Source organism: Buteo buteo, chromosome 3, assembly GCF_964188355.1.
Source record: "Buteo buteo chromosome 3, bButBut1.hap1.1, whole genome shotgun sequence".
NCBI classification, from domain to species: domain Eukaryota; kingdom Metazoa; phylum Chordata; class Aves; order Accipitriformes; family Accipitridae; genus Buteo; species Buteo buteo.
The window spans coordinates 77,254,210-77,268,519 of NC_134173.1; the positions used below are offsets into that span (position 1 = coordinate 77,254,210).

At 47.5% G+C, this 14,310-nt stretch overlaps 1 protein-coding gene across 3 annotated transcripts in view; it reads right to left on the reverse strand.

Annotated features, from left to right (window-relative positions):
* The window catches only part of ZC3H3 (zinc finger CCCH-type containing 3), a 179,229-nt gene that overhangs the window by 35,675 nt on the left and 129,244 nt on the right, over nucleotides 1-14,310 (reverse strand). For all 3 annotated transcript variants that reach the window (XM_075024080.1, XM_075024078.1, XM_075024077.1), the window contains 3 exons: nucleotides 10,266-10,347; nucleotides 7,498-7,653; nucleotides 4,770-4,839 (listed from right to left, as the gene is read on the reverse strand). In XM_075024080.1, the coding sequence (XP_074880181.1) occupies nucleotides 4,770-4,839; nucleotides 7,498-7,653; nucleotides 10,266-10,347 (308 nt within the window). The remainder of the gene's footprint in view (nucleotides 1-4,769; nucleotides 4,840-7,497; nucleotides 7,654-10,265; nucleotides 10,348-14,310) is intronic.

The window sequence follows — 14,310 nt, forward strand, 5'->3', positions numbered from 1 at the left end:
CGACGGGGAAAAGCAAACGAGCAAGGATCCTCATCGTCCTCAAACCACAAACTTCACCTTCCACCAGCTGTTACAATTAAAAACAAATTACCAGCCTGCTGCGATATTTCAGCATCCTTAACTCACCGGCTACCACAGGCAACTTCCCGACCCAAATAGGCAGCTGCTGACGGGAACGTGCGCTTCCCGAAGCCGCTGCGACTCCGATCCGGCTCCTCCTGCTCAATCCGTTGCTGCTTGCCTACACGCCGAATTTCCTTACTGCTCGGCACAGTATCGATCCCTCCGTTAACTCGGTAGCATCTCAGTCCCGCCAGTCCGAGCATCCCCAAACTAATATTTACAATTCTGCAATAACCACAGCTGAGGCTATCCGGAAAAATCCCTTTCCCTGAAGGGCACGTTAGGGTTTTAACTAAATTGGCTCACTTGAGCCAAAGAGAGAAATAGAAGGAGGGGGAAGCAGAGAGGAAAGAAAACAAAGGGTGCTTTAAAGAGAAGAGTTTATTTTTAATTGTCTTTTAACTGCAGACATTAACATAAAGGACAGGGCTCTGGGGCTATCTTTTTTGGTGGTGGTGGTGTGACCGTAAATGATTCCCTTAATGTAGTTTTTGATATAGAGCCCAAATTAGCTCTAATAAAAAGGGATAATAAAGGCAGCTCTTCTACAAAACTAAACTCCTCCTAGCTGTCAAGCCTGAGCCATTATCAAGAGGAAGCAGCACTCTCATTTCAATTAACCTTGTTTGCACCCCACTACGTCCACACAAATAACAATAACATTAATTCAAGGCACTGGTGCGGTGCGTCCGTATTAGACAGCTTTGACTATGTACACGCTTTGGAGCCAGCAGCTAATGAACCCGAAACTCAACGTGAATTTCCAAATTGCTCACAACAGAGTTTTGAAGCTCTATTAGGGAGAAAAATGCTGATTCTTTTCGAGTTCCTCAAGGGGAAAAGCTGTTGTAGCAGCAGCGGGCGGTTGCCCGAGTCCTAGCCTCTCGCTAACCTTCACTCACAAACCCATTCGTTCAGATTTACCAGTTTCTCTCAATCACCAGGATGCGCCGGTGGCTCTGCCCCGTCGTGGAGAAATTCCCTGCACATTGCTTCGACGGATGCTCCTTTAGCTGAGGGCTCTGCCCTGCATACCCTGTGGAGCAAAATTCCCCAACTGCCAGCTTCCCTTCTCCTCCAGGTTCCTTTTTCCATTGCCAGAGGGATAGTTTGGTTTTTGAAAGCATCTACAAAGCATCGTGCCCATCTGGAGCAGCCCTCCACCCCAGAGAGCATCCTCTGCTTGGAGCAAGGGGTTTGCTGCTTAGTATGGGGAAAAGCTCCCCGCTGCTGTGACAGCTGAACCCATGCAGCTTTCCCGTAGAAAAGAGGGGGATTGTCCCCATTTTTCAGTGGGGAAACTGAGGCACGGGATCACCCCAAGGTTCAGCAAAACCGTGGTCCTCAAACCAATAGCTAAGCCCTGCAAGCCCTTGGTCCTCCACCTCCTGGACTGGGTACGGGGCCCCATCCCCAGTGACTTCACACCGAGGTGAGATACATGACGACAATAACCTGAAGCTTCTCTGATGAGGAGGTTATGGGGTGTCCCCCCCATAACCACAAAGTGAAATCAAGAGTCATCTAACAGGGCATCAGCAAAACCGGACACCCTCAAACCACAGGTGACACCACATCAACATTAACAACAAGAAAAAAATCACTTCATTGCATTAAAACTCCAATTCAAATAGCCAAAAACAAGCTGACCCCCCAATCCCTCATCTGAGGAGCAGGTGGGATCCACTCCAAAAAACCCACGAGCGGTGGGAAACCGCTGCCTTCCTCGGCTGAGCAACTTCACCTGCCTTTCTCCGCCGCTGATAAATGATGCTAACGCCACCTTTGCTAGTAATCACCCGGGTTAACAGGGAGCTACGGGAGTTGAAAAGCAAAGTCGCCTCTCGCTTTGGGTAGCAGCATCCCCGCAGCTATAAATCACCCTGAAACAGGCTTGAACTCTGCAGAGGAGGTTGTTTCTCTTCCAGCCCGCGCTGAAGACAAGGTGGTGAGCGGAGACCTCTGAACCATCCCCGGGGTGCCTAATTCTGCGAAAAATAATCCTCCTTCCCCACGGAGCGCGACATGCATGGCCAGAAACATGTGCTCTGAAAGCATTTGTTTCTAAGGCACGTAAGAGAGCTCGCACCTGCCTGCTTCGTTTGTAGGCTTGTTAATTTAATGACTCATCTTGGGTTTAGAGGATGCTTCGGTAGCGGTGAACTGCTAGGGAAAAAGATGAGATGGGCAGAGGCCACCTGTGCCCCGTGAGACCCCTTCCTTGGGATTCTGTCCCCAAAATGCCATCAGGAAACCAGCTCTTCTGCAAGAGACTTCAGCATGACCACTTGTTTTTAATTCAGTTTTATTACCACAATGATATTATTGTTATTCTTCCCCAATTCCTAATGGGCAAGGTGCTGCTAAAAGGGAAAGGTTGAGTTTTCCATGCCATGCTGCAGCCATCATTCTCCACCTATACACCCAAAATGGAGCCCAGAAGCCAAAAGCCTGAGGTCCTCCTTGAGGTACCAAGACACACCAGTGTTTCTAGAGGGGAAACTGAGGCTACATCTCCACCAGCAAATTAAACATGCTGAGAAATATTTCCACGCACCAAGACCACCTGGCACAAAGCCATCCACATCCAGCCATCACATCCTTTGATGGACATGGCTGCAGATAAACCACCAACTGTAACGGTTCCTCGGCCACCTCCAACTCCCAAGTCTCACCCAGGTTTTTGCCCTGGGACCAAAACCAAGCTCCGGCACCTGCTAAAATACCATTTAACTCGCTGGTACAGATGTAAGCCAACGGTCCTGTGCAGTCTGGATGAATATCAATCCTTTGGCTCAGAGGCGCAGGCAGTGGGTTGAGTGCTGCTGTTAGCACTTGCACATCACTTACTCAGGTTAAAAGAAGTTGCTGGCCCCATATCCACTCCAAATCTGCATTAAATATAACAATTCTAGATACACCAACAGCCAGTCCCTTTGCAAAGCTTCCTTCTTCCTTGTCTCCTTTATTTCTGAAGTCTAACTATATGTTATAGGAAGGAAAAAAAAAACCAACCAACCCTTTTTCCTTCTATCAATTCTCATCCCCATCCCTCCTTTGACATGCCACGAGTCAGGGAGTACAGCTGTCCCCAGTCTATCTTCTCTATTTTATATACTCGTGATTAAGTGACTCTGAAGAGAGATACATGTAAAAAACATATGGTGCTTTGTGCCTCGTTCAGAGCAACTCTGCTCACTGCCAGGATAACTTATGAGCTCCCCACTGACAACGAACGTGCCTTAGGCAAACGGAGGGAAAGGGAGACAAGAAAACTGCGTGCCCAAAGGCAAATGCTGTTGGAAAAGGTCCTGTCCCAGATGCTGATGAGACCCGACATCCCATGGGTTAAATGCTTTACAGGTCAGTAATTGCACTGTAATTACCGACATGATGCCGTAGATGGGAAAAGGAGGACTGTGATGCTCGAAGGGAGTGGGGAGAAGAAGGTGCTATTAGGACAATTCACAGGGCGTGGACTAAATAACCAAAGCTTGAGTAATTAAAAGCAGCGCTTCCAGATCTGGCATGGCTCAGGCGAGCTCCGGTCCCTGCCGTGCCCCAGGCACAGCTGCGACAGCTTTGACAAAGCTGCTTTCGACATATGACATGCCAGAAATACAGCCAAGGGGGGCTGCAAACTCCTCGAGTGACACGACAAAGGACGGAGCCTGATGGGCTTCTCTGGGAAAACCAGTCCTCATTCGCATCCCCGTTTCTGGCATCTCCATCCCAACAGTGGAGCCTTGACACCAGAGCCGATCACAAACCGCTCCCCACACAGCGACACCACTCTGCTTGGCGTTTCAATACCTTGGTAGGATTAACCTTACTGCTGTTGTCTGGGTGATCCTTTGTAGCAGAGAAATGATCCTCCAAATCCGTCCAACAAAGCTGAAATGTAAATACGTGCTTGAAGCACATCCCAGCTCAGTGAAGGACCCGCAGCTACACTTAACCTTCAGCACCTACTTCGCCTCGGCTTCAACGCTTGAGGTCTCCAAAGCTATGTCCGACCGGAGATCCTAGCCACTGAATGGAGGTTAATCTGCTAAATCGTCAACCGATAATCACTAAAAGAAAACCTAATTATTCTTCCACCTCACTCTGTGTAATAAAACCGCAGAGCCCCAAATGCATCAAGAAGGTTGAAAATGATGATGAACTCAAAAGCCATTTTGCCAGCTAGTTTCACTGCCTGGCTTTTTAGAAAGGTTAATTTTTACCTCCAAGCTCTTGTATGTTAAAACATCCTCTTCCTCCAACCCCAGCACAGGGTGATTTAGAGGGAAGGGTGATCTTACGGAGGTAGCTAAGGATTAGACGCAATTAAACACTTCTCCTCTGCTCTTTCTCTCCGATCCCTGGAGTTTAAGCACTCCTTAACCCAAAGCACATTACCCAACGCAACCCCAGGTGCTCTGGTTTCCAATCCGCTGCTTAATGCATTCATCTACGGATTCACCGCACCGGTTGAAGAGGCACACTTTGCTCTCACAACCCTATGGTGAGCCTGAACAGCTTGGCAAGCAAACTACAAACGAACTCTGTTGGAAGCAATCAATGGGGCAGACTTCCCTACAACCACCAGCGTAGGTCCGCTCACTCGTAGAGCCGCACCGCGCTCGTTGGGAAGCCATACAGACCTTGTCTTTGGACACCTTGTGGGAAAACGAACAGGTCCCGTCTGTCTTCTTGCATGTGCCACGGAGAAACCTGTAGATACACCAGAAAGAGAGGGTTGAGCACGAGGTGGGTCGCAAAACACGCCACTTTAAACACCAAGCATCTGTCTTGCCCCATTACCACATTTACCCCAAGGCCACAAACACAGGACTGCTGCCGAGCTTGCTGTTAAAGCCCATTTCACACCCTAAATTGGTCTGAGTCCTTCTTCTTAGAAGAGCAGCTGATACTTCCCGATAGATTTTATTCTTTCACTGTATTTGGCTGCTCATTAGTAGGTAGAGCAAGGCCTGTACCCCAAGGTTCAGAGATGATGTTCTCAGGAGAAAGGTCCTTCCTAGAGCCCTGATCACACCAGAAGCTGGATGAAACACCAGGAGGACCTCCGGGTGTGAGTGGCCAACAACCAGGAGGAGCAGAGACAGGCGCACAACAGAAATCAAGATCCCAAAGCATGTGAGGATGTTTGGACTCAGAAATTTTCCTAGGAGCTACCAGTGTGGTAGCTGATTAATAAAATACACATTATCGTGGGAAGAGCACTGGTCTGAACCCCCCAGGAAAGGAGACTGCAGGGTTACATGCTCTCAGTTGCACAGCCTTGCAGGGAGGTTCTGGAGCACAGAATATGCCCCCCAGCATTATTTATAAAATCTGGGTAAATGTAGAGCTGAGCATGGAGAGATTCATTAAAAATAAAACAAAATTGAGAATGGTTTGAACAAAGTATAAATGGGAACATATAGATGTGAGAACCAGCTGGTTGATGGCAACTAGGTTTGCAGATGATTGCAATCACAGCGTAGCTATGTGCACCTCCTCAAAACAACCAGATCTGGAAAATAAAGGACACCCTAAACCAAAAGCAGACTGAGAAAATTAAGAGATGGTAACAGCAAGCTGAAGAACAGGATTGGAGGTAGAAAGCACCAGGGTAAGGAGACACAAGACTAGGAGAAAATCAGTGTTGTCCTCTACCTCTAGTGATTCATAGAAATGGAGCAGGATGGAGACCCAAAAGACCTCAAGGACCAGCAATTCCTGAAGTATGCAGGGAGCACAGCCCAAAACCAGACTTGGTCACCAGCATAAGAAGAACCAAGGATTCAAAGCGAGGACTCAGTAGCTGGCATCCCTTGTCCTCTATGTCACCAGAAGTAATCCTGACCAGCTACCTCGGACACATGCGTCTCAGTGTTCATGAGGATGTGTTATAGGAGAAGGAGTGAAAGCGAGTGAAATCAGTTAAAAAAACAATAAATCACCTTTCCCCCCTATATGGTCTCCCATCAAGCTTTGTGCAACCTCCAAATGATTTCTAGCACAGCAGCAATTTTACAGAGAAATTACTCAAGGAGTTCATCAGTGGAGTTGGCTTTTCTACACTTTTTAAACGACTAATAATATAGTTTAATCAACTGTTGGGCAGGTATAATGAGCTGGCAACATGAATCAGTTCTCCTGTAATAAATTACCAAGTCTCGTAGCTGCATGGCGTCACAGGCTGAAGGATTCAAACCTGTTGCACGGATCCAAGAGGATCTGAGAAATGCTGCTAGAAGAAATCACTCGGTGCATGATAAAGGCAGGCTCTCAGGTCACTCTGCTCAGATCTGCACCGCTCTGACATCGGTACCAGGTATTACCCAGGATCCACAAAATCATTCTAGTCAGATGGTCTCTTTGGGGACTGGCTAAATGCTTTAGCCTCTAAATTCCACCTGGCAAACCCTGATGGCATCCTCAGCCTGACAGCAGTAAGTAAGTCACTAAGGACTATTATTCTGATTATATTTAAGAAATGTTAATTTTATTTTATTACTAATCCTTAAAACATTACTCTGATTTTTTAATTTTTTTAGAGCTTCTGTACTGCGATATGGAAGGTTACTTGTAAGACATAAACGTCCTGGTGATGGTATCCACCTCCAAAATGTGAAATAAATATTTCTGTAATCCCTACAGGTTGTGGAGAACAACAAAAATGTGTGTATTTAACTTGGAGGCTGGTTGTGTGGTGCTTTATTAGCATTAATAGCTGTAAAATGCTGTGTAATTTTAGGGAAAAATTACCAGAAGATATTAAATAGACCATCATTCTCCAGTCTGGGAAGTCTGGACAGAGAGGGGAGGACTATGCAGTTATAAGTGGTGACTAAAAGGTGATCAGGGAATCATTATTCCGTCTTTCTCAAAAACCACGAGGGAGGAGGCACCCAGCACAATAGTCAAGCAGCCAGTTGAGGAAGCACTTTCTACACAGTCCATAATTCAGTTGTGCAACCCACTGTCATAAATACCATGTGTTAAAGAAAGGACTAAATAAATTCACAAAAAAAAAAAGATCTGCTGACTATTATATGATGATGGTTTGGTGGCAACCTCTAGCGATTGAAAAACAAACCCTACCAGGCTGCAGGGCTTCACTGCCAGAAGCTGAGAGGTCCCAGCCAGGAGAAAGAGCTCTTCTCTGTGTGCCTTGTCTTGTCCTCCTCCTGTAGGTTACCTGCCAACCCAATAGGGTTGGGTAGACCCTAGGCCTGACCCAGAACAGCTGTCCTCGTGGTCTTACATTTCTGTTATCAGGTTGTTTCCCTGGGGAATATCACATGAGCAAGCACCAAAGCCAACCAACGGCCCAGTCTACTGTGATGGGCCAAAGCATACGGTTGCTGTGTCTATCCATACCTGGTACAGACGGCCACCTTTTCTGGATCATGGATGTAGGGGCAGCTGTCCCCGCGATTACACTTGCCGAAGCGGTTGTAGTACATACAGTATTCCTTCTTCTTTTTCTTCTGCTTGGCTTGACGAATGATGGCCAAACTCCGCTGAACAGCACGGCTAAATGAGAAAGACAGGGTCAGGTTACATCTCCAACTTCAACACAACAATGACGTAGAGAAGACAGCTCAACAGCACCTGAAATCCCAGAGGAGCCCAAGTTTCACTCTGAAGAGAGAGCGAGATATTCAGGAAGTTCGTGCTGGGCCAAAAGCTCTTAGGTCTTTTTGATTTTTGGCCAACTTTACCCTGAATCTTTAGAAATCTGCTTCATGAGGCCAATCTTCCTGGAAACATCTGCATTTGGTACAAAATCACGCCAACTTCCTGGAAAGCACCTCTGCAGAAGCCAACCCTGGGGAACAACAAGGTGCCCAGGCATCAGCCAGGTGCCCTTGAGGTGATGACACCCACCACATCCTGGGCTGTATGAGCAGGAATGCAGTTGGGATGATGAGGGAGGGGATGTGTCCCCTCTATTTGGCACTTGCAAGACCACAGCTGGGCACTGGGTCCAGTTTGGGGCTCCCAGTACAACACAGACAGTGATGGATGGCAGTGTGTCCAGTGGAAGCCACCAAGATGATTGCAGCTGGAGCACAGGACATCTCAGCAGAGGCCATGGGCTGATTTGCTCAGCAAGGGGAAGGCCAAGGGGGATCTTATGGTCCTCTGTGACTTCTTCATGGGATGGTGTAGAGAAGGTGGAACCAGACCTTCTCAGAGAGATATGTTGGAAGAACAAGAGGGCCTTTGGGGCAGGAGGAAGGACAGCTCTCCAGAGAACCCTTCCCACCTCCATAACCATGATTCTCTCCCATGATTTTATGAGCATGGAGAGACCTTCCTGCAGTTTTGGGGAACATGGTGAGGCAGAAAACATCCTCTCCCATGCTGGGCTCGTGCAGTACAGGATGCAAACGCTGAACAACTTAGAGGGCACTTCAGCATGAGTCCCTGCCAGCTGGCCTGCTGCTATTCAAGGACTTCAAGTGGGCACCTGCTTATGAACCTCAATGAATGAGGGCCTACGTGACGGCCGCAGAAAAACAAGGTAACACCAGATATCAGAAAAACTCGCTATTAATTGCTTGGTACCACTAGAAGTTACTTAAGGATATAAAAAGTTGCTTAGCACACGTTTCCCACAAGCTTCCAGCTGAAGAGGTAATTACCCAGCAGCTATAGAGTTGTACGGGACCAGGAGGAAGAGGGGAAGTGTTGAGATCTGGGTGAATGCAACACTACGGAGGGCACGTTTGATCTCTCTGAGCAGATAATTAGATGGTACAGCACGGTCAGCTCAAGTTTGCAGAGGACACAGTGCTCTGGATGGGGGCAAACAAAGCCACTCACCTTGGGTTCTCTGGGTAGCTGTATGCATTGCTTCCTTAGAGACTAAGGATAAATATTTATATATAAAGTTATTTTCATATATGTATAATACATAAATATTATATAATGTTTATGTATTTCCACAGTCTTGGCCCTCCTGGTGCGAGAAACACAGGTCTAAGGGTCACAATAGCATTACCCACGATAAATACTTGCTCAAGAAAACTATTTTAGGGGTGAATGCATATTTTTACCTCTATAATTACTGGTTGTCTGCAGCTCTTGAGTTAAAATGGAATGAGAAAAAGACAACTTCATACAGCCAAAATACTGAATGTGAAAGTCTCATTTCAGCATCACAAATGCCACCACCTCTCACATTACAAATGGCTCTGGGGGACACCAAGCCCCACCACAAATTGCTTCTTGGCACTTGAGGTGCTTCCAAAGCTAATGCAAGGCAAACCATGATATGGCATGATAAGCATTTAAAAAAAGATCATTTCTTTGCTGAAATTATGATATTGAAAAAAGGCTCTCCCATAGTCAACGTCTTGGCTATTTGTGATACCTGGCCAGGTCACCAACACATTGATCTGCAGAGAAACCATTTCGAAGCTGGACTTTAGCACCAATTAACTCCGATGGTAGATTTTAAATCAGTTGATATTAGTGGTAGGATATGATAAAATATAGCTAGAATTTGGCCTTACGTCTGTATACAGACATCTGGAACAGACACACTTTGGGAATAAATTTTAGTCTGCTACAATTAAGAGGGACTTGTCTGCAAACACTGATGCTTAAGGCCGTGATGACATGTGGCACAGCTGTAGCACAAAAAAAAAAGCAAGGAGAAAGCTGGCAGGGTGTTGAACACCAGCAATGTGCTGTCGTTCTCCCATACACAGTGCCTTCCAGTTGCCACATGGCAGGTTCCCAGTTTGTGGGTGGGACAGAGAGAAGGAAAACCTGCAGGTTTGCTGGGCTGAATTGAGATGGGCTTCTCAGAGTTGGGGTAAAAAACCCAAAATACTGCTTGAGAACAATACAGTTGATTTTTAAAAGGACTTTCCAAGCAGGATTTGGCATTCTTTGCTTGCAGAAAGGTGTTGCTATCCATTAATAACCTTTCAAACCATTTCCAAGCAGAAACCGCAGCTTTCTGCTGAGCTTACAACTACCTTGTAGAGGCTGGGGGAAAAGCAGCGGCCAGAGCTCCACCAAATAAACAGCCAGTTAAATAGCTGCGTCTCAAGCTTCTGACACCGTTCTGAGCATAAATCACAAGCAGCATCCAGAGGGGGAGCACGCCATTCCTCCCCACAAGTACAGACCTGGCGATGTATCGGCTCGTAGCTGATCTGTTCAGGCAGCCGGATGGAGAGAAGCCAGGACTGGGCGTACAATGCAACCTTGCTGTTGGAAACAAAGAGGAAAACATAGATAATTTGCTCAGAATCAAGAAATTTTGCAGGAACTCATGCAGCTCTCAGTATCTTAGGTCAACAAAAATGATTAGAGGGCTGGAACACCTCTCATATGAGGAAAGACTGAGAGAGCTGGGCTTGTCAGCCTGGAGAAGAGAAGGCTCCGGGGAGACCTTCTTGTGGCCTTTCAACCCTTAAAGTGGGCTTATAAGAAAGAAGGGGACAGACTTTTTAATAGGGTCTGCAGCGATAGGACAAGTGGTAATAGCTTTAAACTAAAAGAGGGGAGATTCGGACTAGATCTAAGGAAGAAATTTGTTACGCTGAGGGTGGTGAAACACTGGCCCAGGTTGCCCAGAGAGGTGGTCGATGCCCCATCCCTGGAAACATTCCAGGTCAGGTTGGACGGGGCTCTGAGCAACCTGATCTAGTTCAAGATGTCCCTGCTCATTGCAGGGGGGTTGGACTAGATGACCTTTGAAGGTCTCTCCCAACCCAAACCGTTCTATGATTCTACAATCTTATTGCTTAACCCAAAGCAGGCAGCTCCCAGAGCCTGGATGGGTGAAAATGCTCTTTACGGACCTCCACGTTGCCAGCACCTCCTGTGCGTCCACAGCAAAAGGGCTCCCTGCCAGCTCCAAACACAGCAGGGACCTTTCCCCTTGGCACCTGAACGTGCCAAAAAACCCCTCTGGGCAACTTGCACGCTTGCGCTGTCAGTCCAGGAAATTTCCACGCTTGGCTTGGCTGCTCCCCGCAGCCGGCCGGGGAAGCCCAGCGCCTGCCTTCGATACGTGCACGCACATAATTAAATTGTCCTTGACTGGCGTAGGAAAGAATGAATTGAAAATAAAGGCCGTATCTCAGCTTTCCAGGTGGTATGAGAGCAGCTCAGTCACTCACCTGCCAGCCCGGGCATGTTGGGGAGTGAGTGAGTGGAATTTGATAGTGCGGCAGCGCGTTCTCCCCACGCGCGAGCTGTCACTCGGGCTGCCGGCGTCGGCGAAGCCCCATCTGTTCCCTCTGCAAATAAAAGCGATTGGCGCAGGCGCGATGTCGGCACTGGCGGCACATGCCTGTCGATCAGAGGCATCGAGCAAGCTCCGTGCAACTCACCGGCAAGCGCGTTCGAGCTTGCCGCAAGCGCGTCGAGTATCAACCGGGCATTTGAGTTACCGCTGAGGGGTTTTTTGCGTTTGTTTTTTGGCTTCCCCCTCATCACAGAGCTGCCTCACTCTAGGAGCGTCTTTCCAACTAGTTTTCAGCACTAAAATAAGTGCACATCAACTTTGGGTCGCTCCGAAGATGCCGCAGAGCATCTTTTAGCGAGGACGTGGGTTAAGAGGCCAGCGCGCTCGAGCAAGGTTGACCTCCCAGCTGATGCAGGGAGAAAGACCCAAATTAAAGTCTGACCATTAGGGTAAGGATAGAGCATCCCTCAGCCCTTTGCAATTATGTTTAATGCTCCTTAAAGCAAGCTCAGCAGGACGGGCTACACTAGGAGCCGGCTCCCCAGGGCAGCAGACAATCTCTCTGAATATTTAATACCCGGGCATAAAAGTGGACTCTCGGGGACGAACATGCTCCCGTGCTTGTGTGCCATCCTTTTAGTTAAAGCAGCCTGACAGCCACATCTTGGCCAGAAAGGAGGAATCGCTAAAGAAATAAATAGATAAGTAAATAAATAAAGGGTGCAACAGCCTCATGCCACTGGTTTTTAATTTATATATAGAAAAAATACATCCATGGTATAATGTTTGCAGGGGGAGTTTGCCCAGCTTTTATGTTCTGGCAAGAAGTCATGCTATTATACGTGGACAGGCAATGTGCGTCTCCCATTACGAGCTCTTACTGTGAATTAACTCACAGCCTGGAGGCAGTTTAACCGCCCGAGAGCCAGTCCCATCCACGGCAAAATCCGGGTAAGATGCGTCCGTCCAGCATGCCAACCAGGTCTGGCAAAGCATCAGACTGGCAGCTGGCAAAGAAACTCTTCATCCACGCTTTCCCACCACCTAATTAGTCACCCCACATGCAAATCCTCTCTGAACTATTAGAAAACCACCTAAATATTTACCCAGGAGGAGACAGCCCAGTGGCTCCGTAACACTGCCGGTTAAGAAGCTCCGTAATTACACATTATGCTGTCGACTGGGATTTATGGAGAAAACTCAGGCTCCGGCACGATGGTATTTTTAGAAGCTTTTGCATCATGCAAAAAGAAGTTTAAATACAAGCAAGGCTCTGTGAGCACCAAAGCAGCAAGGGAGGAAATGCAGGAGAGTGGGTTTGATGTCTCAGACCTTTAAGGAGGTCCAAGGAGCCCAAGTTTTGATTTTTAGAGTGGTTATCAACTCAGGATGCCCAGTTGGAGCTGCTACCAAGAGATTTGCATTAACAAATACAAAGCGTCTGATATTTTGCAGACAGGGGAGATTCAGGGTGTATCTGTATCATCAAAGTAGCCCACATAGTGTGACACCAGGGCTGAGCAAAAAAACCCGGAGAACTGGATAAGGGTTAAATTAAAAAATTAGGAACTGAGATTTGCTGCAGTTTGACTAAATTAAACAAAAAGCCAAAATAATACCCCTAGGGCTTGACTCTTTTCTCTGGGAGTCTCATTTGGTCCAGACATAACACACTTTTATTTTGCAGGACAGATGCCAGTCCCAAATCTATCCTGTTTTTCTCCCTGATTGCTCTCCAACCGGGGAGAGCATCAGCATCGGGATGCAGCGGTCCTGTCGGATCAGGAGAGCAACTCACACATCCCATATTACGCTTTCCTCTATATTACAAAAGTCCCTTGCTGCAGAGATTTAAATAAGTGGCATGGCAAGTTCCTCCCCTGTGCACGCTCAAAGGCAGTGGGAACAACAGGGGGAGAAAAAAAAAAAGGAAGGAAAAAAATAAAAGCTGCTGGGGAGAGCATCAAGAACTGCACATTAAGGGCTTTTTAACTGATTACACACAGCACGGCGGCGTCAGGCTTGATATTTTATACCCTGCATAAGGGACAGGTGTTTTTCTCTCTCTGCTTTTTTTTTTTTCCTTCTTAATGATTTAGTCGGTTTGAAGCGCATCATCTGTAAGGAAATACGCAGCCCATGCAAACGGGGTTGTTTCTCTTAATGCATCATCCCAACCTGACACTGGCTGCTCCGGCGGCTCTCGGTGTTATCAAGCGCGAGCGTCGAGAAGTGATTGTTGTACCTAACCCAGCCGTGAGACTCGACGCGTCTCTCCAGAGGGAGCAGGAGCTGTCATGTTCATTAAATGCATGATTACAGCTATGATTAATAGCGGGGGCTACAGCCTAACTCCTTTTTTTTCCCCCTGCTCCTCTGAAGGAATCCACAGCCGAGCGGTCCCATGGTGTTTTCCACAGCATTTGCTTCTGCTCAGCCCATCCCGCTCGAAATTCCAGCTTTTGATGGAAAAGAGCAAAGAGCCACAATTTATCCCTGCCAAAGGCTCCACAACCACAAAATATGTTTAAAACGAGCGGGTCAGGTGCTGCACCCCTCCACCAACACCCATACGTTAATTAGGACCTTTTATTTCCCATAACCCCAAAACATATCTCCGGGCTTGAGGGGTCCCTCAACTGCAACCTGGTCCTTCTCCTCCAGGGAAAGGTTGGCAGAGATTTGCCTTGGCAGCCCGGGAACCGTGCTCAGGAGCAGCAGTTGGTGCTTTCCAGGATGCCAGCATGGGGAGCAGGATGCTTCCATCCAGCTCCAACACCCCTGCTCAGCTTCCCCTTGTCCAAGAGCTTGCAATGCAACAAATGCACACCGAAAAGAACGCTTGAAGTTTTCCTTTGCACTAAAAATCAGCTGCAAATATTGCATGGAGGGAGCGCAGTTAATTATTACCTGCTTAATTATTTAGGAAGGACTTTATTGCTCCTAGGGCACAGCTCAAGGACCAGGACCTCATCATG